We start from the raw sequence: 20,355 nt of genomic DNA, 5'->3' as shown, positions 1-20,355 counted from the left end.
AGACACTATATTTTTTCAAAGAATATTTTATTATTTTTATTTTACATGTATGCATGTATTGCCTGCATGTAGGTAAGTACACCCATGTCGAGCAGTGCCCACAGAAGACAGAAGAGGATGTCAGATCCCCTGTAACTGGAGTTACGGACAGTTGTTAGCTGCCATGTGGGTGCTGGGATTTGAACCCAGGTCTTCTGAAAAAAAAAACAGCCAGTATTCTCAACCGCTGAGCTGTCTCTCCAGCCCCTCTACTATTTCTTTTTAAAAATATTTTATTATTTTTATTTTATGTGTATGAGTGTATTGCCTGCATGTGTGTAAGTGCACCCATGTTGTGCAGTACCCATGGAGGTCAGAAGTGGGTGTCAGATCCCCTGGAACTGGAGTTACAGATGGTTGTTAGCTGCCATGTGGGTGCTAGGAATTGAACCCAGGTCCTCTTCAAGAGCAGCCAGTGCTCTTAACCGCTGAGCTGTCTCTCCAGCCCCAACTACCATTCCTTTTTCTTTTCCCTGGACCATCTTCTTTGGAAGTTGAACAAACTCTAACCTGCTGGAATGAGTATAAATAAGAGCAGCTTGCAAACCACTTACCTTAAAGGAAATGAAAGGAATCTAGTTCAAACTGGAGGAATAAGTGTGTAATATGAAGCTAGAGGCAGCTGCTTTTCTCATTCATTCAGGTAATTTCTGAGGACTCACTGCATTTCATAGACCAAGTGTTCCTTAGGTCTGAAGGTAAATAAGACAGTTTAGCACTTATGTGAGCTGGGCCTAGAAGGAAGACTTATGGAAACAGATTCTCTTAATGTGGCAATAACAAGTACTCTGACAGATAAGTGTCCTGTGGGATCTCAGAGAGGAGGTAAGTACCTCAAACCCAACACTGAAAAGTGTAAGTAAGGATGTGTGTGTGTGTGTGTGTGTGTGTGTGTGTGTGTGTGTGTGTGCAGTAACCATTCTCAAATATAGTAACTGATGCAATCCATTAAAAAAATCTAGGGATCAGGCCATGCATGGTGGTGCACACCTTTAATCCCAGCACTCGGGAGGCAGAGGCAGGCGGATCTCTGTGAGTTCAAGGCCAGCCTGGTCTACATAGTGAGTTCCAGGACAGCTGGGGCTACAGGGAGATCCTGTCTCAAAAAGACCAAAAAAAAAAAAATCTAGGGACCAGTGCACTTTTTAAAAACTTATATAAGCCCCCTTGGCATACAGATGTGCTACCTTTTTAAATATTTTATTATTTTTAATTTTTTATGTGTATGCCTGTATTGCCTGCATGCAGGTAAGTGCACCCATGTCATGCAATGCCCACGGAGGACAGAAGAGGCTGTCAGATCCCCTGGAACTGGAGTTACTGATAGTTGTTAGCTGCCATGTGGGTGCTGGGATTTGAACCCCAGCCTTCTGCCAGAACAGCCAGTGTTCTTAACCACTGAGCCATCTCTCCAGCCCCTAGATGTGCTACTTTTGAGATGCACTTGCAAGAAAACTATCTTACTCACTTCCACTCTCTGACCAAAACCTCAACAAGTGCAAGATACAAGACAGCACTCTGGACCCTAAGGAGTGCTGTGCCCTGGTAATCTCCATTGGGCTGGCATGGACTTGGTCAGATCTGCATCTTGCTCTTCCCTTCCCTTTTGTAGGGCTGCCCTCCCAATAAAAACTTCAGACTTCTACCCAGGTGTCAGTATTTGTTTCTCATAGAATTCTACCTATGTCACCTCTGAAAAAGGCCCTGGTTCCATTGGCATGTTTGGGGGTTTTTTTGTTTGTTTGTTTTTTGTTTTTCCTTCACAAACTCTTGCACTTGAAATACTAGCTATCGTCCTTGGAACTTGACGGAACTAGTGCTGTTCTCAGCGAGACCCAACTTCAACCTCCTTTTATTTGCATCTATCTTTTCAAACCTTTAATAACAGTAAACTGACAAATCTCAGTGGACATTTTACTTTTGGTCCTGTAGTAAAAAAATGAGTATGGTAGGGCTGGTGACACAGGCCAGTAACCTCAGCTCAGTGAGTTGGGAAAGAGAAGGATCAAAAGTTCAAGGCCAGGGCTGGAGAGATGGCTCAGCGGTTAAGAGCACTGACTGCTCTTGCAGAGGACCCGGGTTCGATTCCCAGCACCCATATGGCATCTATGAGCCATTAACTCCAGTTCCAGGGGAATCCAAACCCCTCTTCTGACCTCCACGGTATTGCACGGCACAGGCGCACTCACATATGTGCAGGCAATACATTCGTACACATAAAAATAAAAATAATAAGCCAGGCGTGGTGGCGCATGCTTTTAATCTCAGCACTCGGGAGGCAGAGGTAGGCAGATTTCTGTGAGTTCGAGGCCAGCCTGGTCTCCATAGTGAATCCAGGACAGCTGGGGCTACAGGGAGACCCAGTCTCAGAAAGACCAAAAAATAAATAGATAAAAAATAAAACATTTGAAAAAAAAAAAGTTCAAGGCCTACCTGAGTTACAGAGTAAGTTCAAAGTTAAGTTGAGCAATTCAGCAAGACCTCAACTCAAAAAGTAAAAGGCTAGGGCTGGAGAGATGGCTCAGTGGTTAAGCACACTGGCTATTCTTGCAGAAGACCTGGATTTGAATCCCAGCACCTACATGGTGGCTAACAACCATCTGTAACTCCAGTTCCAGGGAATCCAATGCCCTCTTCTGTCTTCTGTGGGCATTGCATGACATGAGTGCATTAACATACATGCAGGCATAACACTCATACACATGAAAATAAATGAAAAAAAGGGGGGGGGCTAAAGATATAGCTCAGTGGTAGAGGGCTCACCCCTAGTCAATCCTAGTACTACAAAAAGAAAAAACAAAAATACAAAATTCCACCAGAGCGTTAAATACGTGCATCACTGGGTCAGTACTGTGGATGCATCAGTAATTCATTGCTATGTAACAAATTCTAGAACTTGGTATCAAATGATGATTATGTGTTTGCCTGTGTCCCCTGTGGTGAGGAGAAGGTTCGGGGAGCATCAATTTGGGCTGGAAAATGCATGGCCTCACTCAACTTCTGTCCCCTCAGATGGATGGATGAAATACTGGCCTCTCTTTGTAGTCTTTAATCTTCGAAGGTCTCCGCGCTTTTCAAATGTTTAATCCATCATGGCAACTGAACTCCAATGAAAGCCCAAACTACAAGAGGACAAAACAGAGCTGCAAATCCTTTTAGGGCCTTTGTTCTGGAGCTCAAGAAATGGCGCTCTTGCCACACTCTGTTGACCAAACCTAGGTGCAAGCCAGCTCAGAGTCAAGAGGGGAAACAAAGTTAATGGGAAGACTAGCAAAGTGATACATATCAAGTAAAGGCATGAAAAATAAGAGGCATTATGGCCACCTCGCACCTGTCTACAACAGATTAATACAGTGTGTTACTCCTGTATAAATGAGGAAAAAAATTAACATTTTTAGACCAATATGGTTGTTAATTCTTGTACGGTGCCAGCTCAGTAAACTGGGAAAATTTTTAACCAAAATTGATAGCACAGCCAAAGTTCAGAAATTCAAGCCAGACATGGTGGCACTTGTCTTTAATCCCAGCACTTGAGAGGCAGAGGCAGAGGCAGGCAGATCTCTGTGAGTTCAAGGCCAGCCTGATCTATGTAGTGAGTTCCAGGCCAGTTGGGGCTACAGGGAGACCCTGCCTCAAAAAGACCAAAAAAAAAATCAGAAATTCAAATTATATGCATCCTTACATATATATTTTATATGTTTATAGAAAAGTACCAATAGCAATATGCAATGCATCCATACAGCAACAGCTTTTCCAGGTTCTCTAGTCATCTGAACAAGTTTGTAGAGACATCCATGCACTTAACAAAATGGGAGTGGCTAACTCAGTGTGTAAAGGTGCTAGCCACTGCAAGCCTAGTGACCTGAGTTTGATTCCCAGAACTAGCCAGGATTACAGGGCTGGACTACCAGGCCTACCTCACACTGTTTTGAAGCTTGTTTCACTCCTCTCTGCACTGTTCAAAGTTATATACAAAGAGTGGCTTCTTTTGAGTAATAAACTGAATATACGTTGTTTAGAAAGAATCCTTGTGGAAAGTGATTGAATAAGACATCCAGCGTTGACCTCTGGCCTCCACATACATGCACACATGAATCCTCCTAGCCTAAGGAGATCATGTGAAGTGACCCTCCCATGCTTCTAAAATATGCCTGCTTTTTTGCGATAATAACTTTCCCAAAGTAAATGTGAAAGTGAAGACTTCTGGGAGTAGCCCTCAATTTGGCTGACTTTCAGGAACACCAGTGCTACTTTATGCACTGTAATATGAGGGGCAGCAATTCAGACCTTCCATATTTCAATTTCCACCAGCCTGACTTTCCCACTAGAAAACTTCCTTTCCTAGACAACATTTACAACATTTAGGAATTGACCCTTGCGGGGTGTGGTGGCGCTTCCTTAATTCTAGCATTTGGGAGGCAGAGGCAGGTGGACCTCTGTGAGTTTGAGGCCACAGACTGGTCTACATAATGAGTTCCAGGCCAGCCAGAACTGAGAGTCTGTTAAAACAAAACAAAACAACCTAGAATTAACCCGTTTTAAAGCCAGATATGGTGATACAGGCTTCTAATTCCAGTAGTTTGGAAGCTTATGCAGAAAGATTTTGAATTTGAGACCAGCCTGAGTTATACAGTGAGACTGTCTCCAAATATAAAGATTTTTAAATGATGAATACTAGCTTTAAGATAAATCAACACTCTTCATAACACCCTTCATCTTCTGCAAGGCTGCATCCAGTACTACAAGGCTATATGTAGTGCTATGGTTCCCTACCAATCTCTTAGGTTGGAGATTATAGCTCAGTGGTAGAGCACCTACATAGCATGCACAAGGCCCTGGCAAGCTAGGTAGGTGACTCCCAGCACTACACACACAGCAAGCTGGCCTGGAACTCACAGAGATATACCTACCTGCCTCTGCCTCCTGAGTGCTGGGATTAAAGGCATGTGCCATCACGCCCGGCGTTAACCAGATTATTAAAGAAAGCTAAACCCTTATTTAGGCAGTCTGTTTACAGGATCTTTCACAACCTCACATCAACCAATTCTCCCAACAATATTTTCAACAGAAGAAAATAACATTTTGTTTCAGTTGAGTATAAACTGATAGTCAAACATCCCTTTCACATAAACCCTACATGTTCCCTGTTTATTCTAAATATGTCTAGAATTTTTTAAAAATATATTTTATTATTTTTATTTTGTGTGTGTGAGTGTATTGCTTGCACGTATGTGAGTGCACCCATGTCGTGCAACATCTCGGAGGTCAGAAGAGGGCTTCAGATTCCCTTGGAACTGGAGTTAAGGATGGTTCGTAGCCGCCATGTGGGTGCTGGGAATCGAACATGGGTCCTCCGCAAGAGCAGTCAGTGTTCTTAACTGCTGAGCCATCTTTCTAGCCCCGTGTTTAGAATTTTTATTTTTTATTCCAAACAAATTTTCTCAGGTAACATGCACCTTACACAATCAGACCTCAAATGCAGAAGCCTATTTTTTTCATACTATTCCCAAATATAAATCTGTAGTTCAGATCAATTCATCTGGACTGGTAGAATACATGTTTTCCTAACTCTATACCTTTATCACGTATTTGTCTGTGATTTCTTCCTAGAACTTCACCTACTGAAGCCCTAGCTGTCATTTGAAATCTGACATTTAATGCCAGCTTCTTTTCCATGCCTTCATGGATTATATAGGCCTGAAGTCTATCTCTTGTGTGTGTGTGTGTGTGTGTGTGTGTGTGTGTGTGTGTGTGAGAGAGAGAGAGAGAGAGAGAGAGAGATGGGTGTACGTGGGGGTGCCTTATAGGTGAGAGGTCAACACCTGGTGTTGCTCCTCAATGGCAGTCCACCTTGTTTTTCCAGATAGGGTCTCCCATTGGCCTGGAGCTCCTGTTTCAGCCAGGATTGCTAGCCCTTGAATCTCAGGAATTTGCTTGTCTCTCTCTTCCCAACACTAGGATTGCAGCTGTGAGCCACCATGCCCAGCTTTACTTTGCTTTTTTATGGGTTCTGGGAATTGAACCCAGGATGTCATACATGGCAAGCAGTTTACTAAACCACCTTCTCATTACTTGCACATTTATTTTTACTTTGTACTTTTTTAAAATTTTAAAATTATATTTTTATGCGTTTGTTTTGCCTGCATGCATGTAAGTGCACCATATGCATACAGTGCCCATGGAGACTAGAAGAGGGTGTCAGATCTCCTGGAACCAGAGTTATAAATGATTATTAGTGACCATGTGGGTGTTCTTAACCACTGAACTACCTCTCCAGCCCCTTGCACATTTATTTTTAAAGAGTATGCTTACTCATGCTGTCTTATGCAGCAAAGATGGCCCCATATTAAGCTGGTTGTCTTAGCACAAGCATGAAATCCCAAGAGTTGGAGGCTGGCCAGTGCCACATAGTGAGACTCCATGTTTCTCTCATGCACACATAAAAGAAGAAAATGAACTAGTAATCCTTAATTTAGAAAATCTGGGGTCTGGAGGGTACAAATCAGTGGCATAGTGTTTGCTAGCATGTGCATGGGTATGCAATCAACCGGGCAAGCAATCTATTTGCCTCCGTCTCATCCATCCCATCACCCAACCCATAATCCATCTAATTATCCATCCACCCAATCAACCAACAAAACACATGTACTCTATTCGCGCTATTTAATTTTTCTTTTTAAATTTAAATTTATTTTTATTGTATGTATACGAGTTTTGCCTGCATCTAAGTACACCCATGAATTTTATTCATGCCTGAGGGGCCCAGAAGAGGGCGTTGGATTCTTTGGAACTGTAATTAGGGAAGGTTGTTAGCAGCCATGTTGGTGCTGGGAACCGAACCCGGGTCCTCTGCAAGTGCTCTTAACCCCTGAGCCACCTCTCCAGCCCCTATTCACATTATTTAATATACAGTCACTAAGCCCACACATCACCTAACCTTCAACATGGCCGCATGCGCATCTGTAACCAACATGGCCGCTCTGCCAGCTACCAACATGGCCAACACAGCCTCACTCGGCTAGTCTTAGCCAAAGTTGCGCTCGCAAAACCGGAAGTGACTTTTCGTCTTGGCTCTTTTTCCGCCTGGCCTTCCGGCGTCCGACGCCGGATGCATCTCTGTTGTAGGGTGGGGAGGTGCTAGTCCGGGCGCCCGATTCGAGTCGGCGCTGGGAGCTAGGATGTCTGACACGTGGAGCTCGATCCAGGCCCACAAGAAGCAGCTCGACTCGCTGCGTGAGCGGCTGCAGCGCAGGCGGAAGCAGGACTCGGGGCACTTGGGTGAGGTGCGGCCGGTCGCGGCCGGGGCGGGAGCGAGCGATCCCCGAGGGAAAGTCTGCCGGCTCAGCCCGGCTCTGCGCCCGTCCCGGGGCCATTGGCAGCCGCGGGAACGCCGGCACCTGCTCCCGGAGCAGCACAGACCCGTGGCCGCCCTGGGAGGCGTGCAGCTCCCGCGCTGGGCCGGCCGTTCGTGCTGTGGGGCTTTGTTCCGACATCAGCCGGAGTTGTGGCTTTGTAGCGTCGTTTATTTCCCACTGTGGGCACAGTGAGCAGGGACTGAACCACAGTGCCCAGTTTAGTGGCCAGAACAAAGTTCACACTAGGTGTGCTAAATAAGTAGAGAAGTGCTTTTACAGCCGTAGCAAGAATCGAAAACATTTGGTTTTGTTCTTCCAGCATTTTCCCCCTCCCATGTATGACTGATAGTCTTAAAACTTGGAGTGACTTTAAAAGACTGTTGACATCTGCCCTAACACTTGCCCAGCGCAAGCTGTGAATGACCTGAGGTAAACTATTGGCAGAGCTCTGTAAGGATAGTTAGTCCATATATCCCGCGTGTTAACTTTTATTGCTTAGCAGTATTCACACCACCATCAGCAGGACTTCATGAAATTAGATTCGTGTGTTCATTTTCTGGTACCTGAAGGTAGAGATGCTCTAGCAGTATAATAAGCATTTACTGTTCATGGGTCCAGGCAAAAGTAAGACATTGTCCTTATCTTGAAAGAGCTTAAAATCCTGCTAAGAATCAAGAACAGATGCTTAGTAAAAGTAGGAGATACAATGTCATATATGCAAGGTGTCAAACGAACGAGTCAATAGAATGCAGAAAGAAACAAGAACTAGTGTAATCAAGCCAGGTGTGGTGCACACCTTTACTCCCAGCACTTGGGAGACAGAAGCAGGCAGATCTCTGAGATGAGGCCAGCCTGGTGTACAGAGTGAGGGCCAGGCCAGCCTGGAGCTACAGGGAGACCCCAGTATTAAAAAAAAAAAAAAAAAAAAAAGAACGAGTGTATGCAGTGGCGCCCTCATAGTGGAGTTGACACTTGAATTTGACCTTGATTTTTAAACTTTATTAACTGATACAAAATTTACCAGAGTAGATATTAAAGAAGAGGCAAGAAGGCAGTATGGTACATGAAGAGCAAACATAGGATTAGGAAATAATAAGGAAATCAAGTGTTGATTGTTTTTTTTTTTTTCCTCTATATGAAAGCATTAACTCCTGGTAAATTCAGTTTTCTCAGTTTCTTTTATCTTTGTTTATGTTTCTCTTATGCATATCCATTTTAGATATAAAATACATATTTTTAAAATATTATTTTTATATTTTTATGTGTATGCATGTATGGCCTGCATGTAGGTAAGTGCACCCATGTCGTGCAATGCCCGTGGAGGACAGAAGAGGCTGTTGGATCTCTTGGAACTGGAGTTACGGACAGTTGTTAGCTGCCATGTGGGTGCTGGGATTTGAACCCAGGTCTTCTGCAAGAACATTCAGTGTTCTTAACCTCTGAGCCATCTCTCCAGCCCCAAAAATACATAATTATACACACCTCTATCAGACAAATGCCTCATTGTTTTTAATTAGTTTATGAGAGATTCAAGTTACTGGACTTAAGTACTTCACAATTTTTATTTATTTTTATTTTATGTCTATGAGTGTTTCACTTGCATGTGTATAAGTACACCATGTGTGTTCTGATCCACTGAGGGCAGAAGAGAGCATCAGATCCCCTGGAACTGGAGATATGAAAAGTTATAAGCCATGTGGGTGCTGGAATTCAAACCCAGGTCCTTTGAAAGAACAGCAGGTGCTTTTAACCAATGAGCCATCTTACTAGTCCCTGGACTTACGTATCTTATCACCTTTTTTTCCCTTTATTTACTTTAAAAAACATATTTTATTTATTTTATGTGTGTGTTATGCCTGCATGTATGTAAGTGTACCCATGTTGTGCAGCACCTGCAGAGAACAGAAGCAGCTGTCGGATCCCCTGGAACTGGAGTTACGGATGGATGTTCGCTGCCATGTGGGTGCTTTGTTTTGAACCTGGGTCTTCTGTAAGAACAGCCAGTGCTCTTAACCACTGAGCCATCTCTCCAGCCCCTTATTTACTTAAAAAAAATTATATTTTTATTTTACGTGTATGAATGCCTGCGTGTATGTAAATGCACCTGTGTTGTGTAAAGCCGTTGGAGGTCAGAAGATGGCCTCAGATCCCCTGGAACTGGAATTACAGACAGTTGTTAGCTGCCATGTGGGTGCTGGGAATCCAAGTCCAGTTGCTGTAAAAGCAGCCAGTGCTCTTAACCACTGAGCCATCTTTACAGCCCCTCCCATTTACTTCTTAAAAAATTTATAATTTTAATTATATGTGTGTAACTTTTGCCTGCATGTACGTAAGTACACCCATGTCGTGCAGTGCCTGCCAAGGTCAGGAGAGGGCATTGGATCCCCGAAACTGGAGTTATCAGTGGTTGTTAGCCAAAATGTAGGTGCTGGGAGTCGAAGTCAGGTCCTCAGTAAGAGCAGCCAGTGCTCTGAGCCATCTCTCCAGCCCTTTTCCTTTTTTTTTTTTTGGTCTGTTTTTTTGAGACAGGGTCTCCCTGTAACTATCCTGGAACTCGCTATGTAGACCAGGCTGGCCTTGAACTCACAGAGATCCACCTGCCCCTGCCTCCCAAGTGCTGGGATTAAAGGTGTGCGCCACCACGCCTGGCTCTCTTTTCCTTTTTAAAAAAATATTTACTGTGTATGTGTGTGTGCCTAACTGTATGTATGTGTACTGTGTGTACAGGAGTCCACAGAAGTTAGAAGAGGGCATTGGATCCCCTGGAACTGGAGTTACAGGCAGTTGTTAGCCACCATGGTCCTCTACAACCTGGCCCTCTGCAAGAGCAATAAGCACTAAATAATTTAACCACTGAGCCAGCTCTGCAGCTTCCTCTAATCACCTTTTCAAAACCAGCAATTTAGGGGGCTGAGGTGGTTTTGCAGGTAAGAACACTTGCTGTACAAGCTTGATGACTTGAGTTTAAACACCCAGCATGGCCTTGGAACCTCAGCACTGTTGGCGGCAGAGACAGGAGGATGGTTGGGGCTTACTGGCCACCTGCCTAGCTCCAGGTTCAGTGAGAGATCCTGCCTCAAAACAACAAAGTAGAGTGATAGAGCCTGGTGCATATGTGCATGCACACACACATGCACAGTAGTAAAAAATAGTATTTAAGAAAGCATTTTATATATATATATATATATGGCCTGAAAAATCTGGCTTTATGCCAAAACATGTGAAACTAGTAGATCTTATTTGGGTGTGGTGGTACACACCTATAATCTTAGCACTTAGGTGGAGACAGTAGACTCAGGGGTTCAAGGACATCTTCACTACATAGCCAGCCTGCATGTCATGTAAGACTATCTCAAAACAAAAGAGATCAAGAGCAATAACATTTAGCCACTCACATGCCTTTCACCTCAGCATTTGGGAGACAGGCAGGCAGATCTCTTGAGTTCCAGGCCAGCCAGGGAGACATAGTGAGACCCTGTCTCAAAGAAAAGAAAATTGACTGGTTTAAGCCCTATTGTTTATTTATTTTTTTTTTTATGTGTATGCCTGTATTGCTTGTATGTAAATGCACCTGTGTTGTGCAATGCCCACAGAGGACAGAAGAGGGCTTTGGATCCCCTCAAACTGGAATTACAGTTGTTAGCTGCCATATGGGTGCTGGGATTCAAACCTGGGTCTTCTGCCAAAATAGCCAGTGTTCTTAATCACTGTGCCATCTCTCCAGCCCCTAAACCCTATTATTAAAAAAGAAAAAAAAAATATATATATATATATACACACACACGCACACACACAATACATACACATATATATTAGGTGTAACTGTCAGATAACTTGTTTTGAGTTGCTAATTTGTGTTTAAAGTAAACCTAATAGCAAAAAAAGTCTGTTAAAGAAAAAATGCATTTTACTTAAATCCATATTTAAGTAAAATACTAGTCTTAACTGTATTTGTGGCAGTAATGAAAATATAAGTATGTTTCCACACAGGATTTGGGTTAGATTATATTAACAAGATTGCTTCTGGGGCCTTGATTAGCAATTTGGAATCATGGAAAATGCTCAGTAATTAAAAATTTATTTATGCCGGGCATGGTGGTGCATTCCTTTAGTCCCAGCACTCAGGAGGCAGAGCAGGTGGATCTCTGTGAGTTTGAGGCCAGCCTGGTCTACATAGCGAATTCCAGGTCAGCTGGAGCCTCAGGAAGACCTTGTCTCAAAAATACCTAAATAAATAAATAAATTATTAAACTTTAAAAAAAATTTTTATTATTTTTATGTGTATGCGTGTATTGCCTACATGTAGGTAAGTGCACCCATGTCATGCAGTGCCCACATTGGTCAGAAGAGGCTGCTGAATCCCCTGGGACTGGAGTTATAGACAGTTGCTGCCATGTGGGTGCTGGGATTCAAACCCTGGTCTTCTGGAAGAACAACCAATGTTCTTAACTGCTGAGCCATCTCTACAGCCCCACTTAAATTTAATTTAATCATGGACAATCTTCTCAGATTATTTGCATTAAACTAACATAGCAAGAAATGTGCAAAATCAAGGTGTAATAAGGATTGCCTACAGAGGCCTGGATTTAAAAAAAAAATGTTTTATTAATTATTTTTATGTGTATTCTGTATTGCCTGCATGTAGGTAAGTGCACCCGTGTTGTGCAATGCCCGCGGAAGACAGAAGAGGTGGTCGGATCCCCTGGACCTGGAATTACACACAGTTGTTAGCTGCCATGTGGGTGCTGGGATTTGAACCCTGGTCTTCTGCAAGAACAACCAGCATTCTTAACTGCTGAGCCATCTCTCTAGCCTTGGCCTGGGGTTTTTACTAACAAAATACAGCATTAATAGAAACGGCCTAGTAGTTTTTTAAATTTATTTATTTTGCTGGGTGTGGTGTCGCACACCTTTAATCCTAGCACTAGGGAGGCAAAGGCAGGTGGATCTCTGACTTTGAGGCCAGCCTGGTCTACACAGTGAGTTCCAGGCCAGCTGGGGCTACAGGGAGACCCTGTCTCAAAAAGATTCCCTCATTGTTTATGCAACATTTGCTTGTTGAAAGAAATTTTTAGCACTTAAAAATTTAAAACTGGAAAGCTCAAAATGTGCTCCTGGTATAAATTTTTTTTTACTGTATTTATACTACAGGATACTTTAGTTCAAATTTATTGTAATGTCTTTGAATTAAAAGACATTACATTATTAAATCATGTAGTCTTAGTCAATACAGGAGTTTTGTTTATAGTCTTCTTAATATGCTGTAGTAATTACTACAGTTTTTAGTAAGGTCAGTTACTCTCCTTCATCCAGACCTTCAAAGTGCTTCCAACGTGTACTTTTTTAACAAAGCAAGTTCCTTAGTTCAGCTTGTAAGCATTAGTTTCTTAAGATTCTGCAGAACATAAAGGAATCATAAAGTGAGGGTGGGTCAAGTTTTATCATTTGTTATTGTATATGATGTATATGTATAATTACTGGCAAGTATGTGCCATGGTACACGTGTCTCCTTCCACTGTACTTATGCAACCTGAAGCAGGTTGTCAGACTTGAGCTTTTACCTGTTGAGCCGTTTCACTGGCCCTACACCAGTTAACCTTTCCAGCTGATACAGAATTGTAGGGTCTGTTTTCCAAATGAGGCTTAATGTCTCTGTGGATTTTTGGTTGCTTTTGTTTTGTTTTGCAGTGAGGGGTTGAGACAGGGTTTCACTGTGTAGCCCTGGCTGGCCTGGAACTTGCACTGTAGACCAGATCTTAAACCCAAAGATCTGCCTGCCTCTGCCTTCTGAGCACTGAGATTAAAGGTGTGTGCCACCATGCCTAGCTAGGGTTTTTGGTGCTTTTTGTTTTGTTTTAATTTTTTTTTTAATTTTATTTTATGTGTATACATGTATTGACCGCATGTAAGTAAGTGCACCCGTGTCGTGCAATGCCCACAGAGGTCAGAAGAGGCTGGGCCTGGTACTGGAGTTACAGACAGTTATCTGCCATGTGGGTGCTGGGATTCGAACCTGGGCCTTCTGCAAGAACAACCAGTGTTCTTAACTACTGAGCCATCTCTCCAGCCCCATGTTTTAATTTTTTATTGAATGGGTGTGGGGTTTTTTTTAATATTTTATTATTTTTATTTTATGTGTATGAGTGTATTGCTTGCATGTATGTGAGTGCACCTGTGTTGTGCAGTGCTGCGGAGGTCAGAAGAGGGCTTCAGATTCCCCTGGAACTGGAGTTAAGGATGGTTCATAGCCGCCACGTGGGTGCTGGGAATCAAACCCGGGTCCTCTGCAAGAGCAGTCAGTGCTCTTAATCGCTGAGCTATCTCTCCAGCCCTTGAATGTGTATTTCATACATAAAATCATCTTTCCCTTTGGCACCTTCCCATAGCCCCCCTACCACTGGAGTTCATACATTCTGTCATTTATGTTAAGAGCTATCATGTAAAGTAAGTGCCCCAGATGTCCCTCAGTTCAAGTTCATCCAGTGGGATCTAGTCAGCCCATCTAGAAGGATGTATGCTGGGAACGCTAGAGAATCTGACTCCTGAGGAATGCACATACTGACACATTGACGCTTTCGTTTTTACTTTTTCACTTTTAGATCTACGGAATCCAGAAGCAGCACTGTCCCCAACCTTCCGTAGTGATAGCCCAGTGCCTACTGCACCTACCTGTAGTGGCCCTAAGCCCAGTACAGTTTCAGTCATTCCTGAATTAGCTACAGACCCAGAGTTAGAGAAGAAGTTGCTACACCACCTCTCGGATCTAGCCTTAACCTTGCCCACTGATGCTGTGTCCATCTGTCTTGCCATCTCTACGGTAATGACTGATAAAGTTGGGATCTACTACATATTTTCTGTTCATTATATTGTCTTATTATGCTCTTCTCCTTTGTCTAGCCAGATGCACCTGCCACTCAAGATGGGGTAGAAAGCCTTCTACAGAAGTTTGCAGCTCAGGAGTTGATTGAGGTAAAGCGAGGTCTCCTACAAGATGATGCACATCCCACTCTTGTGACCTATGCTGACCACTCCAAACTCTCTGCAATGATGGGTGCTGTGGCAGAAAAGAAAGGCCTTGGAGAAGTAGCAGGGACTATCACGGGGCAGAAACGACGGGCAGAACAGGACTCAACAACAGTAGCTGCTTTTCCCAGCTCTTTAGCCTCTGGACTGGCCTCTTCAGTATCAGAACCAGCTAAGGAGCCAGCTAAAAAATCAAGGAAGCATGCTGCTTCAGATGTTGATCTGGAGATAGAAAGTCTTTTGAACCAACAGTCTACTAAAGAACAACAAAGCAAGAAGGTAGGGGTCATGAAAATACTAACATTATGTTCTGAATTAGAGCTTTGATTGAGAGAGAGTTAAAAGGCAACTAACTACCTCTTGGACAAGAAGTAGCTCTTAGAATTAAGACTTGGGAGAAGTGGTTCTCAATTAGGGATGATTTTGCTCTAGCTCCACTCCTGCCAGATGTCTGCCTACATTGTTGTCATAGCATGGGAGAGCGCTATTGGCATCTGGAAGTAAGGGCCAAAGATTTTGTTACATGCTACAATGCATAGGAGACACAACACACACACACACACACACACACACACACACACATATATATATATCTGGAAGGGCCAAAGATTTTGCTACACACTACAATGCATAGGAGACATACAGACACACACAAACACATGCGTGTGCATGAAAAAAATGACCCAAGATATCAGTAATGCCATTGTTAAAATTAGGGAATCAGTCATGGAATCTGTTTGGAAGAATCCTCAGGTCCAGAGAAGAGAAATTCAAATAGGAATATAGGGAGATGAATAGAGAATATGAAAAGTCATTGGAACTAACAGTTATGAAAATTGATGATTAACTTACACAAATTCGCTATATAATGGTTCTGAGTATTAGAACTACATGGATTCCCATTTGTTGCTATTTCCAGTGTTTGAATTGTAAAGTTAACTTCTGTCAAACCTGCCTTCATAATGAGGATAACCAGAGTGCCCTCCTTTGCAGAATTATTGAATAGAGTGAGCTAAACAATAAAATATTAGCATTGAGCCTTGTCTTAATACCCAATGAATGAATACAAATTGGTCTTTTTTTTTTGAGGGGAAAGTATGCTTTCCTTGGGAGGTAAGATCAGCTTAATGCTTTGCTGTAGTAAGCAAGCTCTTTGTGTCTGAATTCCATCCTGAGTGCGAATGAGGAATGAACCCATTATAACTTCCTTACTGGGGCTCCAGTGTTCCCATGATAGCTCATTTATCCCTTGTAAGAGTTAATGTGAGGTAGAACTTGCAGAGGTGATTCAAGGGCTGATTTATCTACAAACCCTTAAGACCAAGGCTACTTCTGTCACAGGTCAGTCAGGAGATCCTAGAGCTATTAAATACCACAACAGCCAAGGAACAATCCATTGTTGAAAAGTTTCGCTCACGAGGTCGGGCCCAAGTGCAAGAATTTTGTGACTATGGGACCAAGGAGGAGTGCATGAAAGCCAGTGATGCTGATCGACCTTGTCGCAAGCTGCACTTCAGGTCTCTTGGGAGGGAATGAGGTGGGGTGGGTTTCCCAGAAGCAGTCACTCCTTTTTGGCATATCCCTTTCTGTCATTGGGGTGGCCACTGTGGCCTAAGAGTACAGGCTCACTCCCAGATAAAAGGTTTTTCTTACATGCCCCCTTCTAGTCAGGCATCTACATCTGTGAGCCACAGGCAAGGTTCTGGAAGGAGCATAGTAATAGAAGGGACCTGGGTTTAGGGACAGTCTGGACTATATTCCTTCCTGTAGTAAGAGAAGGAAGCCTTTGTTTCGTTTTTTTGAGACAGGGTCTCATGCAGTTTAGGTCAGCCTTGCTGAGGATGACTTTGAACTGAGCTTCCTGGCTCCACCTACCAAGTACTGGGATTACAGGCCTGAGCCACTGCACCCAGCCCAAGTCTTCTTAGAGAGGAATTATAATTCTTTAACAATTCAGTATATTAGGGGAAAGTACAAAAATCTGAATTTGGACTTGGACTGTGGGATCCACCTCTCAAGTACCTACCATCTTGATTGATTTCCCTGTTTTGTTTCCTCAGACGAATTATCAACAAGCACACAGATGAGTCTTTAGGTGACTGCTCTTTCCTTAACACATGTTTCCACATGGATACGTGCAAATATGTTCACTATGAAATTGATGCTTGCATGGATGCTGAGGGTCCTGGAAGCAAGGACCATGCACCAAGCCAGGAGCTCGCTCTTACACAGAGCGTTGGGGGTGATTCTAGTGCAGATCGACTCTTTCCTCCTCAGGTACCTGCCTAGACAACTCGGGAAAGTTCAAGTTACAGTCTGAAATTAGGGGCTTAATTTAGCAATCTGGTTTACCAACTTGGAATGGAATGGGATAGATATACTTAAGAGGGTCTAGGGCCATCAATCTGTGAAGATGACCAGTTCTACCTCATGCAGTGGATCTGTTGTGACATCCGGTACCTGGACGTCAGTATCTTGGGCAAGTTTGCAGTAGTGATGGCTGACCCACCTTGGGATATTCACATGGAGCTACCCTACGGGACCTTGACAGACGACGAGATGCGCAGGCTCAACATACCAGTGCTTCAGGATGACGGCTTTCTTTTCCTTTGGGTCACAGGCAGGTAATAGAATTCAGAGATACACAGGTAGGTGTGGGCTGATGCAGTAGAGTGAGAGCCAGGTGGGAAATAAAACCCTGGGTTTTCCTACCCCAGCTATTGAATGTGTGACCGATTTAGGATCACCCCCTTCCTTCCCAGGGAGCCTTAATGTTTTATAGCACAGGGTCTCATGCAGTTTAGGGTAGTCTTGCTGAGAATGACTTTGAACTCCTGAGCTTTGGATTCAGTATATTTGTTCCTTGAGAAAAATGTCATTCTTTAGATCCACTTTGTTGCCCTAATGGTATTTTCCATGTAAATGTTGACTGAACATCTACTGAAGGGAAGAAAATACAGGCATTCAAGTAGTTGTTTCACCTTTCCATCTTTCTAGGGCCATGGAATTAGGCAGAGAGTGTCTGAACCTCTGGGGGTAAGTAGTCATCGTGTTACTTTCTTTTGAGGGTAATGAATACTTTAGTTTTGAGTTCGGTTATCCCAGTAGTCCTATGACTCTTTGCCTCTGTAGATAGTAAAGGTCCTAAACTGTGAAACTGGTTAAAGCTCTAGTTTTCTTATATTCCATAGTTACGAACGTGTAGATGAAATTATCTGGGTGAAGACAAATCAACTGCAGCGCATCATTAGGACAGGCCGTACAGGTCACTGGTTGAACCATGGGAAGGAACACTGCTTGGTGAGTAGCATTAGGGCCCAACTCAATAGGAGGAAGTTGTGGGGTTTTTGTTTTGTTTTAATGTGTATGAGTGTATTGTCTGCATGTATGTTAAGTGCACCCATGTCATACAATGCTCACAGAGGTCAGAAGAGGGCGTTAAGGACGACTGTTAGCTGCCATGTGGGTGCTGGGAATTCAACTGGGTGCTGGGAATTCAACCCTGGTCCTCTGCAAGAGCAGCCAGTGCTCTTAACCACTGAGTCATCTCTCCAGCCCCTTGTTTATTTTCTAGAAAAGTTCAAAGGCTATGGTTACCTAAAGTAACAAGTGTTCTCTGTGGTGAACAGGTTGGTGTTAAAGGAAATCCTCAAGGCTTTAACCAGGGTCTGGACTGTGATGTGATTGTAGCTGAGGTATGTGCTTCCCAAGGCATCCACAGCTTTCCTATGTTTAATACCAATTATTCATATCATATATAGTCTCCCAAGTTTTTTATTTGGTTCATTTATAGAAAAGGGTAGAATCCAAATCTTAAGTAACCAAAAGTAGCTAGTGTTTATTTTTCTAGGTTCGTTCCACCAGTCACAAACCAGATGAAATTTATGGCATGATTGAGAGACTCTCCCCTGGTACCCGCAAGATTGAGCTCTTTGGACGACCACACAATGTGCAACCTAACTGGTAATGTGATTGAAGAGTAGGCTAGCCCCCAAGGGCAAAACCTTATAACCAATGACAGTAGTATGAGCTGCATATATTCTGCATTTAGGCTGCACATCGTTTATAAATAGGCAGTATTGGAATCTACAGCATTCAGTAGGACCCAAAGCTCTGGTTTTTAAGTTTTTTGTTTTTTTATTCTTATGTGTATGTGCAAATTGAGTGCAGGTGCCTGTGGAAAACAGGTATCAGACTAGCTGGAGTGGTTTGGGGCTGTCTGACATGGGGGCTAGATACCTGCGTCCCCTGCAAAAGCTGTGTCACCCTTAACTGCTGAGCCATTTCTCTATTCCCTAAAAAGTGCTGTTCTTGAGATCTTGCACTCAGAGATCCGCCTGCCTCTGCCTCGCGAGTACTGGGATCAAAGGCATGCACCACCACACCTAGAGATAATTTACATGGTTTTGGACTCCTGTAAAAATAAGATTACTCACTGGCAGCTGTGGCTGTGACAGGCCTGGCCAGCATCAGTCTCTAATCCTTAGATCTGTAGATCCAGCTGGGTCTGTGGGTACTGTAATCCCAGCTACTCAGGAGGCTGAGGCAGAATTCAGGTTTCTGGCCTGCTTGGTTTATAGAATGAGTTTAATTTAGTGAGATTCTGCCTCAAAATAAGAAAGGGGAGATGGTGGCTGGTGATAAGAACTCCAATGTTAGACCATATGTAAGGCCCCTAGATTAAATGTCTAGTACCACCACCTCACCACAAAAAATAAATAAATAAATAAAACACCCAGCCAGTTTTAACATCAGCATTTGTACCAGTTTCTAATTAGTCATGCTACCATACTGTAACTGGCATGGACACTTAGTGACAGGTAGAATACACAGAATATTTGGACAATGTTAAACATTTATGTATAGGATTTCTGGTTTGCCTTCTCTTTGCCGGACTTCAGGATTACTCTGGGAAATCAACTGGATGGGATCCACCTGCTAGACCCAGATGTGGTTGCACGGTTTAAGCAAAGGTATCCAGATGGTATCATCTCAAAACCTAAGAATTTATAAAAGTACTCTATAGAGCTGACCACCCAGAGCCACGGTCTGCAGCCCACACCTGAAGAGGAATGTTTGCACAACAGCTTCCCCCTTATTTAAATAAAAATTTGTATTGTAATTGGGATTTTGAGGTGAAATATTAGCTGTACCACTTAGTGTGTATTCTTGTGCAACCCCCAACCCCCTTAAAAGATGCTTCATCAAACCCTATATAACTCTTTACTTTGGTAAAACCCTATGGGTATAGAGCCCTCCCTCTTCCATGTAAAACTGGTAACCAAGTTAGGTAGGAAGGTGACTACAGATATATTTGTAAAGATATTCTGGATGATGTCACTTCCCCTCTGACCCAGTGTGCCCACTGTGTATATTTTTGGAGACAAAGTCTCACTATGTAGGCCAGGCTGGCTTTGAACTTGCAGCAATCTTGTCTCAAAATACTAGAATTACAGGCCACCATGTTCTGCAAAACCTTTGTTCCTCGTTTTTTTCAGAGACCTTATTAGTCTTGTGTATCCCAGGCTGGCCTCTAACTAAATAGTAGCCAAGGGTAACTTTGAATCCGATCTTCCTGCCTGGGAACTGAACCCGGGCTTTGTTAGTGCTAGGCCACAAGCCCATATCCCAGAAACTTTGTTCTTAAAGCACTGTACTAATAGAATAGTTCCCTTTTAAAGGAGTACCTTAAATCAGCATTTCCATTCCTTTTAAAAATTCATTTTATTCTGATGTTGGAATTAAACTCAGGGCCTTTACCACTGAGCTGTACCCCTAAGCTTTTCACTCCTTTTAAAATGGATGCACACAGTGCTGTTTCCACCTAGGATCAAAGCTAAGTACTCCCTTGTCATTTTAGTAACAATTAGGCAAGTCCTACGACAATTTTACCAAGTTTTTTCAAATACCCCTCTCCCCGACCCACCCGACTTGTCCG

At 43.1% G+C, this 20,355-nt stretch overlaps 1 protein-coding gene across 1 annotated transcript; it reads left to right on the top strand.

Moving 5' to 3' along the window:
• Positions 1-7,089: 7,089 nt before the first annotated feature.
• Mettl3 (methyltransferase like 3) lies at positions 7,090-19,558 on the top strand. Its single transcript, XM_008832706.1, has 11 exons — positions 7,090-7,317; positions 13,994-14,211; positions 14,292-14,696; positions 15,759-15,934; positions 16,478-16,694; positions 16,854-17,041; positions 17,415-17,453; positions 17,609-17,717; positions 18,047-18,112; positions 18,268-18,380; positions 19,319-19,558. The coding sequence occupies exons 1-11, from the start codon at positions 7,218-7,220 to the stop codon at positions 19,428-19,430; spliced, it is 1,743 nt and encodes a 580-aa protein (XP_008830928.1). The 5' UTR covers positions 7,090-7,217; the 3' UTR covers positions 19,431-19,558.
• The last annotated feature ends 797 nt before the right edge of the window (positions 19,559-20,355 follow it).

The sequence above is a fragment of the Nannospalax galili genome, unplaced genomic scaffold (assembly GCF_000622305.1).
Source record: "Nannospalax galili isolate Female #2095 unplaced genomic scaffold, S.galili_v1.0 scaffold1256, whole genome shotgun sequence".
NCBI classification, from domain to species: domain Eukaryota; kingdom Metazoa; phylum Chordata; class Mammalia; order Rodentia; family Spalacidae; genus Nannospalax; species Nannospalax galili.
Note: the sequence above shows the minus strand (reverse complement) of the source record. Positions and strands in the feature narration are given on the sequence as shown.